The sequence below is a fragment of the Lepisma saccharinum genome, chromosome 28 (assembly GCF_977018435.1).
Source record: "Lepisma saccharinum chromosome 28, izLepSacc3.1, whole genome shotgun sequence".
Taxonomy (NCBI): domain Eukaryota; kingdom Metazoa; phylum Arthropoda; class Insecta; order Zygentoma; family Lepismatidae; genus Lepisma; species Lepisma saccharinum.
Window position 1 is genome coordinate 5,055,776 of NC_139256.1, and position 22,029 is coordinate 5,077,804.

The 22,029-nt window shown below is 37.6% G+C and overlaps 1 protein-coding gene across 1 annotated transcript; it reads left to right on the forward strand.

Annotated features, from left to right (window-relative positions):
- The first annotated feature begins 1,320 nt into the window (after positions 1-1,320).
- Positions 1,321-20,979, forward strand: crn (pre-mRNA splicing factor crn). The gene is made up of 13 exons (XM_083114107.1): positions 1,321-1,462; positions 5,319-5,408; positions 7,737-7,891; positions 9,195-9,397; positions 10,802-10,970; positions 11,437-11,569; positions 12,598-12,759; positions 13,120-13,248; positions 14,280-14,492; positions 16,382-16,528; positions 17,622-17,816; positions 19,840-20,088; positions 20,752-20,979. The coding sequence occupies exons 1-13, from the start codon at positions 1,424-1,426 to the stop codon at positions 20,917-20,919; spliced, it is 2,052 nt and encodes a 683-aa protein (XP_082970233.1). The 5' UTR covers positions 1,321-1,423; the 3' UTR covers positions 20,920-20,979.
- Positions 20,980-22,029: the final 1,050 nt, after the last annotated feature.

Here is a 22,029-nt window from a genome sequence, read left to right on the forward strand (position 1 = left end):
GACAAACGACAAACGAGCTCTCCCTAAGGAGTGACGTAGTAACATGGCGGCGGCGTGTTTTCAGCGCAACGCTAGCCTCGCAACTTTGGAAGTCTCGTTTCTGCCTTAAACTGGGCGCAGAGAAACGCGAGAACTTGCAGGGGTCATTTTTCCAGGGTGTAGATTTTAAAATTGTTGTAAAAAAAATTGAGTGGAAATGTCCATTTTGTTTGTCTTGTCCTGTGTTTAGTCCTTATTTGTGCTGAGTGCTCCTTTACAGCCTCAGCTTTTAACGAAAGTCAGAAGATTTTAATATTTTTATGATTTTAGTTCTGCAACGTTAGAGTTTTTATGTGTAACGATAAGGGGCTGGACCCCGTATAATGTGACGGGTGAAAAATAGCCTTAGTGCTGACGCACCCAAAATTTTAAATTCAAATTCAAAAATGAAAAAAGTTCTAGGGGTGTGCGGGACAGAATTTTTTTGTTCGGGACGGGCAAGTTTTTAAATCCCGACATTCGGGACTGGAAAAAATCGCCATTTCCAGACAAACTCGGAGAATTTTCGGGACGGAAAATGGTCGAAATTTACCGAAGCTCTGAAAATCTCGAATTCTACACGTCATTTTCAACTAAAGTGATTGTTTTTGCACTTCTGGAATAAAAGCAAACAATTTCCGATAAGTTCCAGACATTTGCAGTGCAGAAAACGTCGAGAATTAACAATTTTTTAAAATGACCATTCGGTATTTCCCGACTGCTCGGGATTCCGAAAAGTCGGGAAGTCAATTCCCGAAGTCGGGATCGGAACGAAATTTATTTCCCGATCCCGGTCGCGACTTTTCTGGATCCCGCACACCCCTACCAGGTTCACGACGACGGTATTTTTCTCTCGATACGAGGGTTTCGTTACGACTTACGGTGATTTCATATAGAAGAGACATGTATAGCTTGAGGATTTCAGCAGTCGAACACAAGATTGTGCGGATAGTCAGGCCGCTACGGTGTGAAACGTTACTGCTAATTGGCTCGTTCCCGAGCAGCATGTGTCGCTTGTCGCTTGCATTTTTGGTCTGAGGCCTCTCCAATGGCGCAGTGGTAGCGTCGACGCTTTGTAATCAAGGGGTCCCGGGTTCGATTGCCAGTGGAGGCACATAGTGGTTCGGATCCAGCTTTAAACTGTAGGTCCAGTCCCGATTAGTCTTACTGTCCGTAAAGTGGACTTAAAACACAAACTCAATGAAACCTTTGATCTGAAATCTCGCAATGTAGAATCGCTTGTATTTCGATTGTGTCCCAGTCAGAAAAACGAAGAAGAAGAAGTTTTTCTTTTGGAGGAGATAATCTGTGGGAGCAAGGCATTTACTTGCAGGCAGTTGAATGTGTTTGTTTATTAAGTGTGAAACCTAGAGAGGATTCGTATAATTGTAATTTAAACAAGAACATGGAATCAAAACCTCAGAAAATGCCCAAAGTGGCAAAGGTTTGTAATATTTCATTTTATCAAGTATTTTTTGTTGTTGTGTGAAACCTTTGTTATCGTGTTAATTGCCCAAAAACACATCTTGGTACATGGTAATTACTTTACTGTAGTAATACCAGAGTACTGCTTTACAAACGTAACTAAAACTAAACTCCGTGGCGCAACAGCCCTTTGAGGACCAGGCGACTTTTTGTTGGGTGACGTGTGGTCAACACCCCATCGCAACCATGTTTTGGCTTTCGAGATCGGAGCCCGCTACTTCTTTTCAAGTATCTCTACAATTGTCCTCACGGTGCTGGATCAACACCGATTTTTTTAGACCTCCCACTGGGAATTGAACCCGGGACCGGTCGCATCAAAGATGAGAGCGCTAACCATCTGTCTGTGCGAGAATCCTTGATAAAGGCCCAAGTTCTGATTGTTTCATTCCGAATTTATCATGGTGCACAGGCGTTTTTTACATGTGGAAAAGTTATTGGCATGAGTTTACAATACCGGACCACTCTCCAGTTTCTATAAAATTTCGTCTACTTACTAGTTTCGGTGTCCTGATGACGTAACTGTAGTTCATATTTGGCGGTCGCTTGTTAAAATTGTACATTTACGTCTAGAAATTGTAAAATAACCTTGCGATTTACCACGCTGATTGTCCCTACACAGCAATTCGGAACCATCTTTCTTTCGCAATTCGTTCACAATTAGTGAGTAGGCGACATTTCATAGAAATTGGAGAGTGGTCCGGTATTGTAAACTCGTTCCAAGTTATTCAACATTCTGGAGCGAATTTAAAATACCTCAACCCTCCCTGATTTTTGTAATATTTCGCATACTCACTAAGTGAGGCCTCCGGTGACAGTATGGTATAGTGAAAACACATTTCACTCGTTTATTTCCTAAATTATTTACATTTGTACTTACATGTTATGCATAGCGGAACATTTTTGAACATGGGATTTTGCTTGAAGCGATTTTACAATACCGGGAATTTCTCCATTTTGTTTGAAATTTGGGTAAGAATTTACAATATAGAGAAAGTCTCCAATTTCGTTAATTTTCAGTATACTAACTAATTTTGGCCTCCTAATCACGAATCTGTTGTAAAAAAATGGGGGTCACGTCTGGAAATTGTACATTTTGATGAAAAATTGTTTGTTAGCGCCAAAAACCATCCACGGGTAGCCCCACAAACCATTGACGTTAGCCCCAAAAACCATCCACGGGTAGCCCCAAAAACCATCCACGGGTAGCCCCATGAAACATTCACACGAGGTTAGGTTAGGTTCCATTAGCACTCATTTCACCCCTAAATTCATCGAAAGAATAGAGATCGTACTAGAATTGAACATCATAAATCATTTTCTTGTAAAACAACGGCGTGGTTGGACACAATGACAGGAGATTACATTTTTGTTCGTAAAACTACGCATATACACCTATATATAAGAAAAATTCAATCGGCTTTTTTTCAAATTTTCAGACGTGACCCCCGGTTTTTTTCAACAGATTCGTGAATAGGAGGTCAAAATAGTTAGTATACCGAAAATTAACAAAATTGGAGACTTTCTCTATATTGTAAATTTGCTCCGAAATTTGGCGCTCACGTGTCAAACTTGCAAAATAAGAGGGTCAGTCATCGCAACCAACAATGCACAATTGCTCATTATTTATCGCAAGATTTTCCGTTTCAAATACTTAAACAACGAAATATATATATTCCTGATATTACTACGACCCTAACATTTTTTAACTATGTTTCCTAACCTAACCACGTGCCAATGGTTCGTGGGGCTAGCGCCAATGGTCCATGGGGCTAGCCATAATTCAGGAATTTCTATACGTGAGCGCCAAATTTTAAGTGCAGATTCGTGATTAGGAGACCCAAATTAGTAAGTATCCGAAATTTCAAACAAATTGGAGAAATTTCCTGTATTGTTAAATTATAACTTTTGCTTTTTACACTGAAAAAAGGGTAATTTTTCACATTACAAGTATTTATTGTTCGTTGCTACTTCGCTTTCGTTACACACAATATGGCGGTCAAATCTGAACTCACATTGTCTATCGTCAGCTGATATGCAGTGTTTCCAAACTTATTAACCAAAAAATCCCGCACTAACTATTCACAAAAGGTTTTTAAGCAAAAATTGATCCACAAACCATTCACGGAAGGTTAGGTTAGGCAAACATAGAAAATTAAATTGGAAAAAAAATAATCACACGTCATCTTGTCAAACTACCGCGTTGTTGCTACACTAACAGGGGGTTACATAATCGAATGCACGGAACATTTGATTCACATAGTCGACGGTAATGGTTGCAAGAGCTATCGTGCATCAGAGATACATTTATGTCGAAAAATACATGATTTACTGACCGAATAAGTTGAAGTAAGGGAGAAAACACTTCCACCACCTTCCAAAAGTCTACAGAAACTCAGTTCCGTAAGTAGTTTCTCCTGTAAATTTGAAGAAATGTGTTTTCACTATACCACACTGTTACCGAGGCCTCCTAATCACGAATTTGAAGTTAAAATTTGGAGGTCATGTGTAGAAATTGCAAAATAAGTAAAGTTGAGTGGTCCACGATCGGAAGAAACCCTGGATTTCTCCACAAAAACAATGGTTATTTCAATATTTTACGTTTTGGAATGAAATTTGAACTGTTTGCTTAACCTAACCTACCCTTACTGTGAATGGTTTGTGGTTTATCTGTATTATATATATATATATATATATATATATATATGTACCCAACTAAAGGTTACTAAAAAAACTTACAAAAAAAGAACTTTATTTCCTACCTTCAAAGTCCACCTTCCTCACACCACGCAGATTGCTGAACAAGTGAACGCTACGTTGAACAAACATGGTTTCCATGCTTGTATACAGAGAATGATCGGTAATTGAGAAGCTTATTTTACAACTTCTACACATCAATTATCAATTTCAACACGTCACCCCAACATGTTAACCTCAGATACTTCATCGGGACTACATATTTCGTGAGGATAAGAGCTAGGATAGACATTACGGAAGGGTCCGGTATTGTAAATTCTTACCAACATTCGGAACTATTACCGATAATAAAAATGAGAGCAAAACTTGCATGTGTCTTGTGCGTTCAGCTTTGATACAACACCAACTGTATGATGATTGTAATAATGTACATAAATAAACAAACTTTTGGAAACTGTATGATGATTGTAATAATGTATATAAATAAACTAGCTTTTGGAGTCTGATACTAAGTTTTTTCCATAATGGATTTGTACTAGCATCCGGAATTTGATGTTTAAAGATAGGTATAATTTGGTAAGAAGCATAAGTTCTGGTCCCAGAAAAATGTGAGATAAATTAGGGATTTTTTCCGCCTTCTTGGAGCATGAAAAGTCAACTATTTTTCACTCCAAAACATTTTCCAGAGTCAGAAACTCCAAAAGAAGAGTATTAATTGTACAGGGGTTAAAATAACGTTCTTTTTAACTTATTCTAACCCATGTGCATTTATCCTCTTACCTTTCCTGATGAATAGCCAGGTGGCTAAAGGAAGTATTCAAAACGTACATGTCAAGATAATTGACCTTGTACATATTATTGTTTTCACTATATAATTTGTATTTTACATTTGATCATCCTTCTCTACAGCTCAAGTATTCACATTGATATGTGATACTGCTGAATTGATTACTTGCTGCCGTTTCAGTATGCAATTTTTCTTTTTCTTTACATCTCTTGATTAACAATTTGTATGTTGATGTCATTTTATATGAATGAAAATGTACTATGTTAAAATGTGGAACTCATTTAAAATGTCCTGAAGAGCTATTGTAATATGTTTTCTTCCTTTTTCTTTGCAGGTGAAAAACAAAGCTCCTGCAGAGATACAGATAACAGCTGAACAACTTCTCCGAGAAGCAAAGGAGCGTGACCTTGAGATCCTTCCTCCGGTAAGTGTAACGTAAAATTTGTATGTGCTGATTTTAGAGTAAAATACTATGACTATCACTATGGACACACACGTAGAACACGGGCTTACGTAATGCGCATAGTGACCAAGTTCTTTACATTTCTTCATATTGCATAATGGTATGCAGCCCAGGTAATTATGTAGTATCGAGTAGTGCACGTGTCGTGAAATAGTAAAAATTCAGATTTAAAAGCAATGCAACCTTCAGTCCATTATTAGAGTTTTTGTTGTTGAATGGTTCAAATATAATTTCCTGTACTGATTTCATGTTTTTAGCTTGATGTTAATAACGTAAATGTAGTTACAGGAAATTGAATATGTTTTGGAACTTAAATGGGTTTTAATATGAAAGTTTTATATTTTTTTAAAGCATTACCTTTAACTTGGTTGTAATTAAAGTTCACATGAAATGCCATGAAAAATCTACAAATACAAGAGAGTCATTGCAAATCATTAAACAAAAAGAAAGTGCAATTTACAAACAAATGAATACAGCGTGCTTCAAAATGGTTTGAACAATAAGAAACCGTTCCAGGAGCAATAAAACTTTATCAACAATTAAAGTTCTCTGTAAATACTTTCAACCATATCCTCGAGTTTTGTTTGCAATGGTCGTAGTAGTTCCAAATTTCTCCACTAGGTGGCAGGATGATAAGTTCCAAGATGGCTGCCTGTGGTGCAGAGAAAGCTTTTTGCATCCTACAGTTTCACGTTTGTCGGTCTGTTGTTAGTGTTCAGCGTGAGTTTCGTACGAAATTTCGTAAAGAACCACCATCCAAGAACTCCATACGTAAGTGTTACGATAAATTCAAGACAATGGGATGAATTTGCAAAGGAAAATTATCCGGTAGACCGTCCACGTCTGAGGCAGATGTCGAGAGAGTTCGAGCTAGTTTTCAACGCAGCCCCCAAAAGTCTACAAGGAAAGTGAGTGAAGAACTAACAATGCCTCGAGCAACTGTTTGGCGCGTAGTGCGTAGGCATTTAAATATGTATTTCTATCGAGTGCAGTTGTTACAACATTTAACACCTAATGATCAGACGTCCAGCAAAAATTTTTGTGAGTCATTTCTAGAGTTATGCAGAGGTGATGATGATTTTATTGACAAACTTTGTTTCAGTGATGAGGCTATGTTCCATGTGACAGGAAGAGTGAACAAGCAAAATGTTTGCATCTGGGGTACTTGAGAATCGTCGTCAAATCATTGAAGTTGTGAGTGATTCACTGAAGACTAATGTGTTTTGCGCCATTTCATCTACCAAAGTGTAAGGTCCGTACTTCTTTCACGAAGAAACTGTGACTGGACAAACATTCCTACACATGCTTACTACAAATTACCTTAGTAACAGACTGCCAGACCGCTGGATTGGGCGATCTACTCAAAATGATCAACAGTTACTACGTTGGCCACCAAGATCCCCGGATTTAACCCCCTGTGATTTTTTTCTGTGAGGACATCTAAAAGACATTGTGTACAACCCTCCTCTACCCTCAGATGTCCATGAACTGAAAAAGCGCATTACTGCTGCAGTGCAAACTGTTGATGCAGACATGTTGAAAAACATTTGTGAGATACTGTGTTCAAATTTTTATCAAAAAAGCTTGGACAGTTTTAGGAATTACATGTAAAATTTAAAGCAATTTGGACGAAAAATAAAAAAAAATATATAAGGAGTTGAAATCGTTCACATCATTTTGAAGCAGCCTGTATTTCATGAAGGAGCTTGATCCTTAATGTCTAACATAACAGCCATTGACAACAGGTTCACAAATGAGCAAAATAAAAATCCATGGTGTTAAAAAATTGCAACCATCTTTGAGCTGAAGGGGCCAAGGAATTTTAAATAAATACAGTGAAACCTTGATTTTAAATTTTCACAAGGCCAATATGAAGGAAAATTTCATAACATGTTGCTCGGTTGAGACCATGAAGATTGAATGTAAAAATAGGATTTTCTCTATATACCTTCAAAGGATCATTTTCTCGATATTCACTGACAAACATGTCCACGTGGTTCATTCATCAGCAGCCCTTGTACACTCTTGCAGCCCGTGACATCATTTGCTACTCATAGTGTGATTGCATATTCTCAAAATCTCAACTGGTGTAACATTCAAAACAAGAAATATATGCTCCTTTGTATGTGACAAATGTGTCATGCCAGGTACTAGGTACTCATGAAGGATTACATTACATACTCCACAGGTTTCATCGTTCTCTCCTGACTTATGCATTTTTACACCCAACCTTTAACATGAGCTTCTTGTACTTTTTCTCTTGGTAATACATTTTCTTTCTATTTGTAGCCACCGAAACAAAAGATCTCGGATCCAGAAGAACTTGCAGATTATCAGCACAGGAAAAGGAAGACATTTGAAGATAATATAAGGAAGAATAGAACGGTTATCACCAACTGGATAAAATATGCACAATGGGAAGAAAGTCAGAAGGAAATTCAAAGGTAATAATGATGAATCTCAGTGTTGAAAATTTAGAAAAATTGTGATGTGACCTGTAAGTTCAGAGACTAGACAAGATATTTTTTGAATTTGAAGTTTCACCGTGGTTAATTGAATTCACATCATAATCATAGCACATTATTCATAAGTTATTTTTCAGAAGGCTGAAAATAACATATTTTTTTTTGTTAGTTTCATAAATAACTTTTTGTACATATTTGATTTTTAAGCTCATTAAGAAAGACATTACTATTAACTAGGGATGAGGCAGATTAATCGACCGATATGGGCATATCGGTTTATCTGTAAAATTACCTTTTATTTTTACCGATCCAATATAACTAAATATCTTAAAATTTAATGCAATATTGTCCCATTTTGTTATAATTTTTATGAATATAAACATATCTATTTATTTAGCAAAAGATCCTTAACAGAACCAATAGTTCCAATTACAGAGGATCATATTAAAATCATTTACAATAAAGATTAAATATACATTTTAAAAATTACAGAATTACAATATTACAAAATACAAAGCAAAAGATAAAAATGGCAGTAGGTATGTTACACAAAGTAACAGAACACAATACAAACACAATATAGTACAATCACAACAGAGTACTGCTAAATACTTTCAGATACAAACATATTATACATCGCACAATAGTCGATGAACACTAAGATTAATTACACAATTTGTACAAATATCAAATCCATGATTAGACTGACCCACGGTGGCACTTGCGACTACCATGCTAGAGGTCCCGGGTTCGATCCCTGGCCGGTTCAAGTCCGGGAACTTTTCTAACGTTGGAAGTGGCCCCGGCGCCCACCCAGCGTCAAATAACATGGGTACCTGGGGGAAACCCTGGGGGGTAAAGGCGGTCAGGGGCGTGATGCTGATCACATCACCCCCACTCACGACCGGATCAACAAAGTGTGGGGCGTTACTCCCACACCCCCTATACGCCTTCATGGCATGGTGCTAAGCACAGGGGAACACTTTACCTTTTTTTATTATTGAGCTATATGTTATAAAATGAAGCTATCCCATACATTTTTTTTAAAGTAAATTTCTAAATATACAGCTTCTATTCCATTGCAAAAGTTTGGTTTATCTAGTAACTTACATGTATTAAGGAGGTCAGTGAACCATTTGGAATTGTATATCAGATCGGTAGAATATCAGGTATAAGTATCGGTACTTTATCGATATTGGCTCATCCCTACTTAATCTTTTGTTGTTCTCAGTGTAAAGTTTTTGAAAATCATCAACAAAGGCTTACTTTCTATTTTAAACAGGGCACGGTCCATATACGAGCGAGCACTGGATGTGGACCATCGGAATATTACTTTGTGGCTCAAATATACAGAGATTGAGATGCGCAATCGCCAAGTGAATCATGCACGCAACTTATGGGACAGAGCAGTCACCATCTTGCCTCGTGCAAATCAGTTTTGGTACAAGTACACCTACATGGAAGAAATGGTTGGCAACATTGCAGGTGAGATTGTAATCAAGTTCATATACAGGGTGTTGCTGTGTAACTCTGGACAAATTTCACAGCTTATTTTACTGGTAGAGGTTTCCTTTCGGTGTTAGAATCCTTGAAAAAAATCTGCATGTATGAAACCATGATGCATAGATTGATGAGTTTCACTATCATTTATTTTTTTTATGCTCGGCAAGTTATAAAAAGTATTATACACTGTGGAAACTCATGCCAGTAGAAATGTCAGAGTTAAGTCCCTGGGCTTATTCTTTTCCCTTATGTTATGTATTTTATCACCACAAATGCTTATGTTCCATATTGTATTTGGTATTGTTACAGTACATAAAGACTTTATAAGTTTAATCCAGAGCTATTTACACTTCAGAGGTGCTGCCCATGCGTATTAGCAATACAGTTCACATACCCCCTCTCTTTCTCTGTCTAGAATTTTGTCTAAATTAGGGCTGAACTGATGCTGACGATACCTGAAAATTGTAACAATTCAGAATAGTTCAGAATATTTATGAATTGTAATACATAAGTTTCCCGTTGGTATTATATCAATCTACTAGAGTTTTGCTTTAAAATATCCATAATTTCACATGAGATAATTAATTAGCTAATCCAACAATATCATTGCCAAAATAATAAATTTTGCATTACTTCTAGGATATCTAGACCCTGTAAAAGTGGCATGGTGCATTTTTTGACTGAAATAACAGGACTGGAAAAATTGAGCTACATCAGGGATCAAATTTAACCAATTGTTTGATCCCGGGTTCGATACCTGGTGGAGGCACAAGTGGTTCGGATCCACTTTAAAACTGTAGGTCCAGTCCTGATTAGCCTTACTGTGCATAAAGTGGACTTAAAACAACAAATCAAAATTAACCAATTGTTTCTGATACCTAAGTCTCAATATAATAATATAATAAATGCCACACACACATGCAATAATACAAATGAAAGAAAGACAGTAGTTGTATCTAAATATGTATAATAATAATAATAGTATCTGTGTATGGGCATCTCATAAGTTATGTACATTAAAAGACAACAGTGATTTAAAAATTAATTATTTACTGATTGCTTTCATAAACTTTACTTTTCTTGAGTTAATCTCTTATACTTTAATTTCTTATTACATTGTTGCAATTATCTTTTGTAATTAGCATTACATTTTATAGTGTTCTTTGCTCTTGACAGATGTATGTAAAACATTGAGCAAAGAAATGAATGCTCTGATGAATAATGTTATTTGTTTCACAGAACTTATGCTCCAGAAATAATTAAAACATGGAATTTATAAACACAAATACACTACTCAATTCTTACAATATCAATTTACATGGAACACATCCATGTAATTTCTGTCATTAAAGATACCTACTAAAAAAGATTTTTTTTTAATTTCAGGTGCAAGGCAGGTGTTTGAGAGGTGGATGGGGTGGGAGCCTGAGGAGCAGGCCTGGCTGACGTACATCAAATTTGAGCTGCGATACAAAGAAATAGACCGAGCAAGGAGTATATATGAAAGATTTGTGTATGTGCATCCAAATGTGAAAAACTGGACCAAGTATGCAAAGTGAGTGCTTCTTTAAAATGACATTGTTTGTGTTGGCCAAGATTAAATAGTAAATATATTTACAATGGTGTCTTGGCTATGCATTTAGCAAAGGCCTGAATCTATAGAACATAAAATGCGGAAAAATGTATAATCGAGGATAACATCCTTAGATTTTTGTTGTATTGATGCTAGGAGAAATAATTGTACTATGGGAAATATTTTTTTTTAGATACAATAGTGTAAAATCAGTATTTAGAATTTTTCACTATTCTCTAAAAATAGTTGTATTTGTAAATAGTTAAAACCTTAATATACACACGAAACATGCCTATGTATCTGTGTACCTATTTATTAAATTCTATAAAGTGCACATATACGTCAGCACGTTTCTTGTGTATAACATGAATGGTTAAAATATATTATTCGTAGTATTACTTGTATTTTCCTGTAAATAAATCTTTATTTTCATGTTTTTTCATGATAGGTTTGAAGAACAGCATAATTTCATCTCCAGCGCAAGAAAAATATATGAACGTGCTGTTGAGTTCTTTGGAGAGGAAGAAATGGATGAGAAGTTGTTCATCGCTTTTGCAAAGTTTGAAGAAGGCCAAAAAGAAGTAAGTGGGGGGGAAAATGATCTAGGGGGTATTCCACTTTCGCAAATATTATCTTCTTAGCATAAACCCAAAAAACTTCTTGTAATATTAGTAATTATTTAATTTCAGTATTGTAACAATTTCAAATTACTCAGATAAAAGCTGCCAGTTTCATGGTTAAACTAAAGACTTAAAATAACTACTGTAAAATTGGCGTGCTAGGTCCCCTCCAAATTAAACACTATAGGAAAACTCGACAAGCACCTTTCGGCATCCACCGCATATTCCAGGCACTTTCAGCCGGGGTATTAATTGATTTGGTGTTTTAAGTCCACTTTATACACAGTAAGACTAATCGGGACTGGACCTACAGTTTAAAGTGGGATCCGATCCACTATGTGCGTCCACTAGGTATCGAACCTGGGACCCCTTGATTACAAGGCGACGACACTACCACTGTGTCATCGGGGAGGCCCCTGCAGTGATGTTAAATTAGTTGTCAACTATAGTGCAGGAGGCCTTAAAAAGATTGCTTCGCGGACTTCCAGCAGACAACAATATGGGGGTGTGTCTGCGACAACCAATGAGGTCCACGAATAAGCGAACCCGGTTGCCACAGCTAGATCTTGCACCCTTCTGGAAGGGTGAGTGACCTCTGCCTCTTGCTACCTCAGCCTGTTTGTTCGGCTGAAGAGCAGACGACGCGAGAGTATCGGCAATTGTGTGCGAGCGACGTCTGCTGTTAGTCCGCGAAACACACTTTCTAAAGCCTCCTGGACTATAGTGGATGTAATGTATCTCTGAGCCCTGATAATTGGTACCAGAGCGTAGTATCAGGCTGCAGCCCAGCAGTTGAGGAACACTTGTAGGAGGAACTTTATACAGACCTAAATGCTCAGAATTTATACTGGTGTTGTTTGAAAAATAAACTTTTTCAAGAAAGTAATTTGTTAGACATGTCTATATTTCAGCCAAACCTTAGCACTTATTGATGTGTAATAATTAGTAACAATGTATTGTTATAGTTTTTTTTTAAATTTATTTTTCAGCATGACAGAGCACGTGTAATATACAAGTATGCACTTGATCACATTCCAAAGGAACGGGCTCAAGAACTGTACAAAGCATATACAATTCATGAGAAGAAATATGGAGACCGTACCGGTATTGAAGACGTAATTGTTAGCAAAAGGAAATTCCAATATGAAGAGGTAAGTGCATGGTTCTTAACCTTAAATGTTGTGTAGCTGTGCGCTCTTATTCCTGTAAGATGAGTCCATTGCATTAATTCCATGCTGTAGTACATTTATTCTGGTACGATGAATGCTGCAGCATCAGTGAGGGATTACACTAGCGGAATCACAAAATGTCCACCTGGATATTATTACACTTGTACTTGACATAACATTACAAAGATGTATGGTTTACTAAAGTTTATAAATTCATATTAATGAAAAAAAATGATGCTCTACTTACAGCTTCATTTAAGGCACAATGAACAAAAAGAACATGTTTTTTGCTAGTTTCTCATTGAGCTTGAGTAAATGTCTATTTTTGTTTTATCTTTACAGGAAGTTAAAGCCAATCCTTCCAACTATGATGCATGGTTTGACTACCTGAGATTAGTAGAAAGTGAAGGAAATCTGGAGGTTATTCGAGAAACATATGAACGGGCAATAGCAAATGTTCCACCTACTAAGGTAAGTGTCGCCAAATACACAGCATAAAATTTTTCAACCACAGGAAATGCCTTTTAATCAGGGCTTGAAATGGACCGGAATCACGTCTCGTTCATGAATATTTGGACCTTTTCGTCAGAAATGACAACAGAGCATTTCAGTTCATTAATGTTTTCAGATATTTCACTACTTTTCCTTTTCAGTGAGAACTAATTTGTCAATACTTTTTAATAGTACATATTATGGCATTCATATAAGTTTTCACTCGACATGTAGATGGGTTGTTGCTGCAGGGAGGCTTGGTAGAGTATGACGGCAACATATGCTGTCATCTTTTTTGAGCAGTAATCAGAAAAAAAATACAACATTCCAATTTGAGTCATGCTATTAATTAATTATTGTAAAATACAAATTATCTTTTATAGTTTGCATTAGATGTTAGTGAGCTGCGGCAGCTCAGTCATTAGGGTGTCTAACTACCATGCAAGATTCCCAGGGGAGGGGGGGGGGAGAACCAGGAATTCCACCTGTTCAAGCAGCTCCGGCACCCACCCAGCCGTATACAGTGGGTACCTAGAGGAAACTAGGGGGTAAAGGTGGCCAGGGGCGTGATGCTGATCACATCACCCCCTATACACCTTCATGGCATGGTACAAAGCACAAGGGAGCAGTTTGCTTTTTTTTAAAATTATTTTATATTAAGTTTGCAGTTGTGTACATGCCCTGACCAATAAGACAAGATCTGTTTGCTATTTGTTCAACTTCAGATGTGGCAGAATTATAGTGCCAAGGCAGAAAAATTACATTCTGTTTGTGCATGTAATCATTTTTTTGGCACATTGCTACCAACCGCTGGTACACACGACCTGCATTGTTCAGTTTCATACAGCATCCTCTTCCATTTGTAAATTTTGAATTTTTGTGCCGATTGTTGCCATGCCAACCCTTGTACCAAACTCACCTGAATAAGCTTGTACGAAAATACGATGTTGGATTGTGATTGTAATATCTGTGCACACTATGTTACTCTAATTCTTTGTTACGTACCCTAGGAGAAGCAGTACTGGAGGCGATACATCTATTTATGGATAAATTATGCCCTGTTTGAAGAGCTTGAGGCAGAGGATATAGATCATACCAGACAAGTGTACAGAGCCTGCTTGGAACTGATTCCACACAAGGTCTTCACATTTGGCAAGATATGGCTTCTGTACGCCCAGTTTGAAATCAGGCAGAAGAATCTCACAGTGGCTAGAAAGACATTGGTGAGTATCAGCTGTTCAAGCATTAGTTTGCCAAAAGACATACTTTGAGTGCCTGTTGAAATTACAGGAGTCAAACATGACTTGGAGTCAGTCTGCATAAATTTGGTTATGTAGAGGCACATATTTTTGGGAAATAAAAAAGCAAAATTTCGGAACAAAAAACTGAGTCAAATTCGGGTTCAAAAGTGGTAAATAAAATAAAATATCGGTGTTATAGCGGTGAAAAAATGGATGAAAAGTGGTATATAAAAATACATATTTGTTTTAAAATTGTGAATATAATCATAAATTTGATTTAAAAACTACACTTATTCCACAGAATTAACATTTCACTTCTAACAGCACATTTAAGTAGTTATCCGAGTATTAAGTTTATTTCTGTGTAAAGGAGTCAATTTTTGTTTCTCCAATATTAACAGCAGAATTAATCAATTTTCCGGGAATTGCATAACTCTCAGGATAATTCAGACTTCAGAAGGTGTCGCGTCGGTGAATAAACCCTGAATTTCGTGTTTAAGAGTTAATTTCGCATTTTGCAGTTCATTTCACATTATTTCGTCACAAAATGCATCTCTCACCTTTCAAGAACATGAAAAATTAACACTACAATGTGTTTTTTCAAGTTTCGTTTTTTCGTCAAAAACGAAATATGCATGCCCCTAGTTATACGTTTTTGAGACTGCTCTGTATATTAGTGTTAATCAATATTCTCAGCAATTTTCAATTGTTACAATCTCCAAGTGTTGGTATCGGTTAGGGTATTCACATCACTACTGGTAATGGCTCAGCCATAATAACGAAATAGAAGTTTACACTAAATTACATATAGATAAATAGCAATTCCATGGTGCAACAGGGCCTACCTACCGACTACTGCCCTCACTTCAACATGCCTCAGCAGTGATCATGCAACCAGTTAAGAGGTGACATGTGGTCAGCACGACAAACCCCCAGTCATTGTTGTAGATTTCCATGACCGGGTTACACTACTCATTTGTAGCTCCCCAATTTCCTCGTGATGGTGGGTGGCTACCCGTCCCTTACACAGGCTGAATTCTCAAGAGAAAAGTTGCAACACTTCCCCCAGGAGATTCGAACCTGTGCACATCCCGTAGATGGAGACCAAAGCACAATGCCTTAGACTGCACGGCCACAGTGCGGGACTACATATTAGTTAGATCCCTAAATATCTTGGCAATTTTACCAATATACTGATATGCTTTTATCTATGAATACTGATAAAGTCATGGAAAAGTCAAATTAACTTATGATTGAAAAAATCAGGGATTTTTTCCCATGAATAGAGACTAAGAACATATTTTACATTTTCCTCCATCCAGCTCTTTCATGCGATAGTTTCACATAATTATGTGTTTATATACCATTTCATTCATTTATTGTAAATTGAGTTGATTATGTAATTTGGTGTTATTTTTCTGTCAGTTTGGCCAAATAGTGTTGAATAAACTTGATTAATTGGAATGGCAGTGTATGTTGGTGAAAATAAAAATCTGCAGAAGTCAAGGAATTATTTTGGAAGAAAAAAAATAGTGAAAATCAGGTGGTAGGGAGCCTCCCCGATGGCGCAGTGGTAGCATCATTGCCTTGTAATCAAGGGGTCCCGGTGGAGGCACATAGTGGTTCGGATCCCACTTTAAACTGTAGGTCCAGTCCTGATTAGCTTTACTGTGCATAAAGTGGACTTAGAACACCAAATCAATTAATCATGTGGTAGCTTAAAAATTTACAACACTGATTTGTGAAAACCCTTGCATAGATCGCAAGTTCCGAGTCTGAACACTGGACAAGCAACGTGCTTCTCTCTATCTATCTTTGTCAGTCATGATTTTTTGTGTTTGTTAAATATTTTTTTGTCTAATTTTTTTTAGGGTATGGCTTTGGGTATCTGTCCAAAAGATAAACTCTTCCGAGGATATATTGATTTGGAAATCCAGCTGCGAGAATTTGATAGGTGTCGCCACTTGTATCAGAAGTTTCTGGAATTTGGTCCTGAAAATTGCACAACGTGGATGAGGGTAAGACTTTTTTTTTTTTTTTTAAAAAAAAAAAAATATGAACATAGCCTTCTAACAATTCAAGCCTTATAGTGCAATTTTGATTACCTATTTTCTAAACTGCAACTTCCCAAACCAAAGCTGCACATGCCGCTCATACGGGTCGTTTTCTTAATATCATGCATCATGTTGCCTCGGTTTTTTGTTCATGTATGTACGGTGAATGCTTCTTTGTAGACTGGATTGGCTCATTTGTTGCTTCAGTCCTCAGGAAACGAACCTCGGAAATAAATGCACTTTTGTACTGAAGTGACATACTTTGGTATGGTACTGGTAACAGATCTCTTATGATGCAGGGCTACAAAAGTTGGTTTGCACAAACTTTTTTCATGTTTTTCTTCTTCTTTTTTTTATATAGACCTTGACAGTGTGTTTTCCTTAGGAAACAGAACTTTACGATAAACTGGTATAAGAATTATTAATAACAAAGAACAAAATTGCAGATTTTTGCATTAAATTACAGGCTACTTATGGAAATATTAAATCACTAATACAGTTTTCAACCAGTACTGATACCACTGCTCACACTCTCACTGATACTTGAAAATTGAAACAGTTCACAAGTATTTATAAATCATAAGTTTTTCATTGATGCACAAATAGTCTAATCGGGATTGGACCTATAGTTTAAAGTGGGATGTGAACAACCACATGCCTCCACTGCGTATGAAACCAAGAATGCCTTGATTACAAGGCAACACTACACCATCGAGGAGGCAGTTTTTCATTGGAACTCTGCTGTAATACTATGCCAGTGTTTTGTTGTAATATATATATATGATTTCACATGAGATAATCATAAAATCTATTTCTCGGCACAGTGTTGCTGAAAAATAATGAAAATTTTGCATTTTGTACATTTTCCAGGATATTTAGACTGCAATAGTCATCGGCTGGTGTTGATATTAGCTCGGTCCTCATTTTCTATTCTCTGCCATTTTTGTTATTTATTTTACTGAAAGTATACAATTCAATTGTAAAAGTAAGTGTCTAAATATACAGTTATAATACATCCTTAAACTGTTCATTTACAGAATTTGTTTCTTGTTATTAGTTTGCAGAGTTGGAAACCCTGTTGGGAGACAATGAAAGAGCAAGGGCTGTTTACGAACTGGCTGTAAACCAACCACGTCTTGACATGCCAGAACTGTTGTGGAAAGCATACGTAGACTTCGAAGTAGGACTTGGTGAAATGGAGAAGGGCAGAAACCTGTACGAGAGGCTGCTGGAAAGGACGCTTCATGTTAAAGTAAGTATTCATTACAGTTGTATACACTATGTTGCCATTCGTCACCGGACACCCCTCAAAAAGTGCTCGGGATCGTCTGTAAACGTCATACATCCTATAAAAGGCGTTGCCGGTTGAGAATACACTCATACCAGCTACAGCAGTCAATATGGACAGACGATGCGAACTGAGTGAGGCGGAAAGAGGGATGATCATTGGAGCCCACAAGTTTGGGCATTCGACCTGTGAGATTTCCAACAAATTTCAGATACCCCGGTCGACAGTGAGTGATGTTATCGTGAAGTGGAAGCGAGAGAGGGTCATGACATGCCGACCCAGACCCAGTAAACCAAAAATATTAACAGATTGTGACCGTCGATGCTTGAAACGTGTGGTGAAGTCAAACCGGAAGGCGTTGTTACAGATGTTGGCACAGGAGATTCGATCGGCTTCCAGTAGTGCTGCAAGTGATCGTACTGTCCGCTGGGAGATTGTCGCAATTGGTTTTCATGGTCGCGCAGCAGTTCACAAGCTGCATATCACAGCCTGCAATGCGACCCGTCTGTTCCAGTGGTGCAAGGAATGCCACCATTCCACTCTCGAACAATGGAAATCCATCCTATGGAGTGATGAATCGCGCTACCAGATGTGGTGGTCCAATGGACGTGTGTGGGTGTGGCGTTTTGCCGTTTACAGGACTATCGTACCTACAGTGAAATTCGGCGGAGGTGAGATTATGGTGTGGTCTTGCTTTTCGTGGTATGGTCTTGGTCCTCTTGTTTTAGTTTGGGGAAACATAAATGCCGATCCGTACCAAAAGGTTCTGGACAATTCTGCGCTACCGACATTGTGGGAACAATTCGGTATTGGCCCATACCTGTTTCAGGACGACAATGCCCCATGTCATACGGCATTATCAACAAGTGGTTCGAGGACATGGGTGTGCAAAAACTTGAACAACCCCATTGAACACCTTTGGGATGAGTTGGAGCGCCGCTTGAGAGTCAGGTCATGCTGCCCAAAAAACACCACTGACCTGTTTGCCTCTTTGCAGAAGGAATGGGGCAAGATTCCCGTCGACACATATCGCAAATTCATGGAAAGTCTTCCTCGAAGGGTTGCGGACGTCATTGCAGCGAAAGGTGGCCCTACACGATACTGATGTGGTGCTGCGACCGGATTAACGTACTGGGGTGTCCGGTGACGAAGGGCAACATAGGGTATATGCAAGTTGAACATAAGGAAGGTGGTGGTCATTGGGTGTTTAAAGAAAATATTCTGTTATTCTTTGACCCTGCCTTCCCAAATCATGCATATGTCAAAAATTCTATCTCCTGCTTTTACACTGAAGAAATAATTTGTAAAATATGACCAGAAGACCACCCTTGCATAGATCGTTTAGAGATCAGGTCGTATTTTCTCATTTTCCAACAAAGAAATGAATTTGTACTGCATGGTTGGGATAGGAAAAAATGGTAAAAGATGCCACTTTCAGAGGCCTTGTATCATTGAAGTGAAGCATCAGTGAGGAAAAGTTATTGTTGTCTGCATCCTCTGCAAGTTTTTTCGGTGTTGTAGGACACCCTATGCGGTTTCACTTGAATTTTTGTGGCCATGGTAATGTACTTCCTGGCACTTCTCGGTTTTCCACACATTTTCGATGGATAAAATTAATGATAGAGAAGTTGTTACAAGTGAAACTTTCAGTTTTTAAAGGAATAAGTATAAACTTGGTGCCTCTCTCAAAAAGAGGTAGAAAAGTATGCAATAAAATTCTTAGGACAATTTCTTTCAAATTGACTATAATACTAATTTAATAGGGGCCAAAGAGACCTTAAAAAAACTCAAATTTAATTACATTGTATCTAAATATATCCATTTCGTGGTTACACCGAGAGAGATAGTTCATGCCTGACGAAGCTACCAGACAGGTGGCGAAATCTATCGTGAACAAAAACTGCACGGAAAAGTTGATTAGAGTGAACTATCAAATTCAATTTATTGCTTTTTATTATATTTTTAATGTAACCATTTTAATTTCTAGGTATGGATGAGCTATGCACAGTTTGAGTTGTCCGTTGGCGAAGAGGACAGTGTTATTCGAGCCCGTCGTGTCTACGAACGAGCGAACCAATCCCTGCGAAGTGCCCAGGAGAAGGAAGAGAGAGTTCTTCTGCTTGAGGCGTGGCTGAACTTCGAGATGGACCACGGGGATGAAGAGAACCAAGCACGAGTCAAGCAGAGGATGCCCAAAAGGGTTAAGAAGAGGCAACGTGTACAAGCCGAGGATGGGGTAAGAACATAGTTTTGTTTCTCACAAATTTTTGCCAATACAGGAGCTTTTTGGGGAGATCTAACAATAAGGTTTCATGTTCAAAACTGGGCGTTATCAGGAGCTAAATACATGCTACATTCAATCGTCATCACCACCAATTTTTTAGCTAATTGCGAAGATGAGTGATTGAAATTAATTAAGGAGCACTCACAAACACCCATGCCCAGGTAGGGATTCAAACCCAGGGCCCTTGGCATCGTAATACGCTGTACACTCTGCCACAGAGGTCACCTTGAAGACAGGTTAAGTGTGCAGCAACTTTTCACATGTTGAGACCCAAATGTGTTGTATTGAGACAGCTCCTATTCCAACATGTACACTTGCAACAAAAGTTATTTATTAAGGAGGTGAATGAACCATTCAAATTCTTCATGGTAAATATTCAGTACTTAATTGGTAGCTGCAAAATTTTCATGTTGGTCCATTCGTAATATAGAAACATTTATACTTCTAGCATATGTTACTTCGGTAAAATATTTCAACTACATATAGCAATCGTCATCAGGTGTAACAGAAAACACAATAAGTGTTTGTGTATGCATTGACGTTCAAAAATTTGTGAAATTTTGTGAAGCAATGAACTTGCAACTGAATGTTATGAACTTGTGTTATCTTTTCCAGATGGAAGTTGGCTGGGAGGAATTCTTTGACTACATCTTCCCAGAAGACGAAGCAGCCAAACCAAATCTCAAGTTGCTGGCAATGGCAAAGAGGTGGGCTCAGCAGCAGGAGAGGCGGGCAGCTGCCACCGAAGAAGAAAGGGATGAGGACAAAGAAAATGATGTTTGATGCATGCAAGATGATTGTTCAGCTGTATATATGTAAATTATATTTTTTATAAATTTTAAACATGGTTCTTTTATTACAATATTTTCTCCTTCCCCCTCCCTCCCCCACCCAATAAACTTAGGTGTTGAAGAATAGTGTATTTTCCACTATTAAATGTACCAGAACTAAGCTCACAAGTAAATGTTTTAAGGTAAATATAAGGTGATTCACATTTATTATTGTAGTTTCCGTATTATAATTTTCAAACTGGAATTTCAAACAAAATACGTAAAATTGGCCTCAGAATATGAAACTAACTCAAAAAATTTTTCTCTGGCAATTCTGCACTTGCCATATTAATAGGAGGTGCATTTTTTAAAAGGGCTGATTGATTATATCAAACCAGACAAGAAGTGTAGCAACACTGTATTAGTGGTTACCAACATGTACATATCCACTTCATTTTTCAACAGTCACCATTATTTTCTAAGCACTTTTGGTACCATGGAACAAGCTTTTTATATACACTCTCTGCATAGAAGTTTGCTGCCAGAGTTCAGCCAATCCAACACTGCCATTTTCAACCCCTCACTTTTTTTCAAATCATTCTTTGTGCTATAACATTCACAGGAATTACAAAAAACGTTGAATGTTGCAGTTTGATTACAGATGTATGAAAAATTGACATATCGGCATCGGCAAAAATCCGATATTTAAACCGGTACAGATAATACTAGAGTTTACCTTCTAATTAAGTTCTATATTTTAATTTTGTAAGATTTATTGAAAATTAGGTTATGATTCATCATCATTTGTAGAGTTTTTGTAATAAAATTATTGCAAACTCTCATTCAGAGGATCAACCTACCTGAAAATCAGAAATAAAACAGTACATTGCTGAACCAACTATTCCATGTTGTTGAGTTCAGTTGGTGTTTTAAGTCCACTTTATGCACAGTAAGGCTAATCGGGACTGGACATACAGTTTAAAGTGGGATCCAAACAACTTGTGCCTCCACCGGGTATCGAACCTGGGACCCCTTGATTACAAGGCGACGGTGCTACCACTGGACCATCGGAGAGGCAACTATTCCACGTGACCAGGATCCGCTGTTGTATTGTAAATTCAAA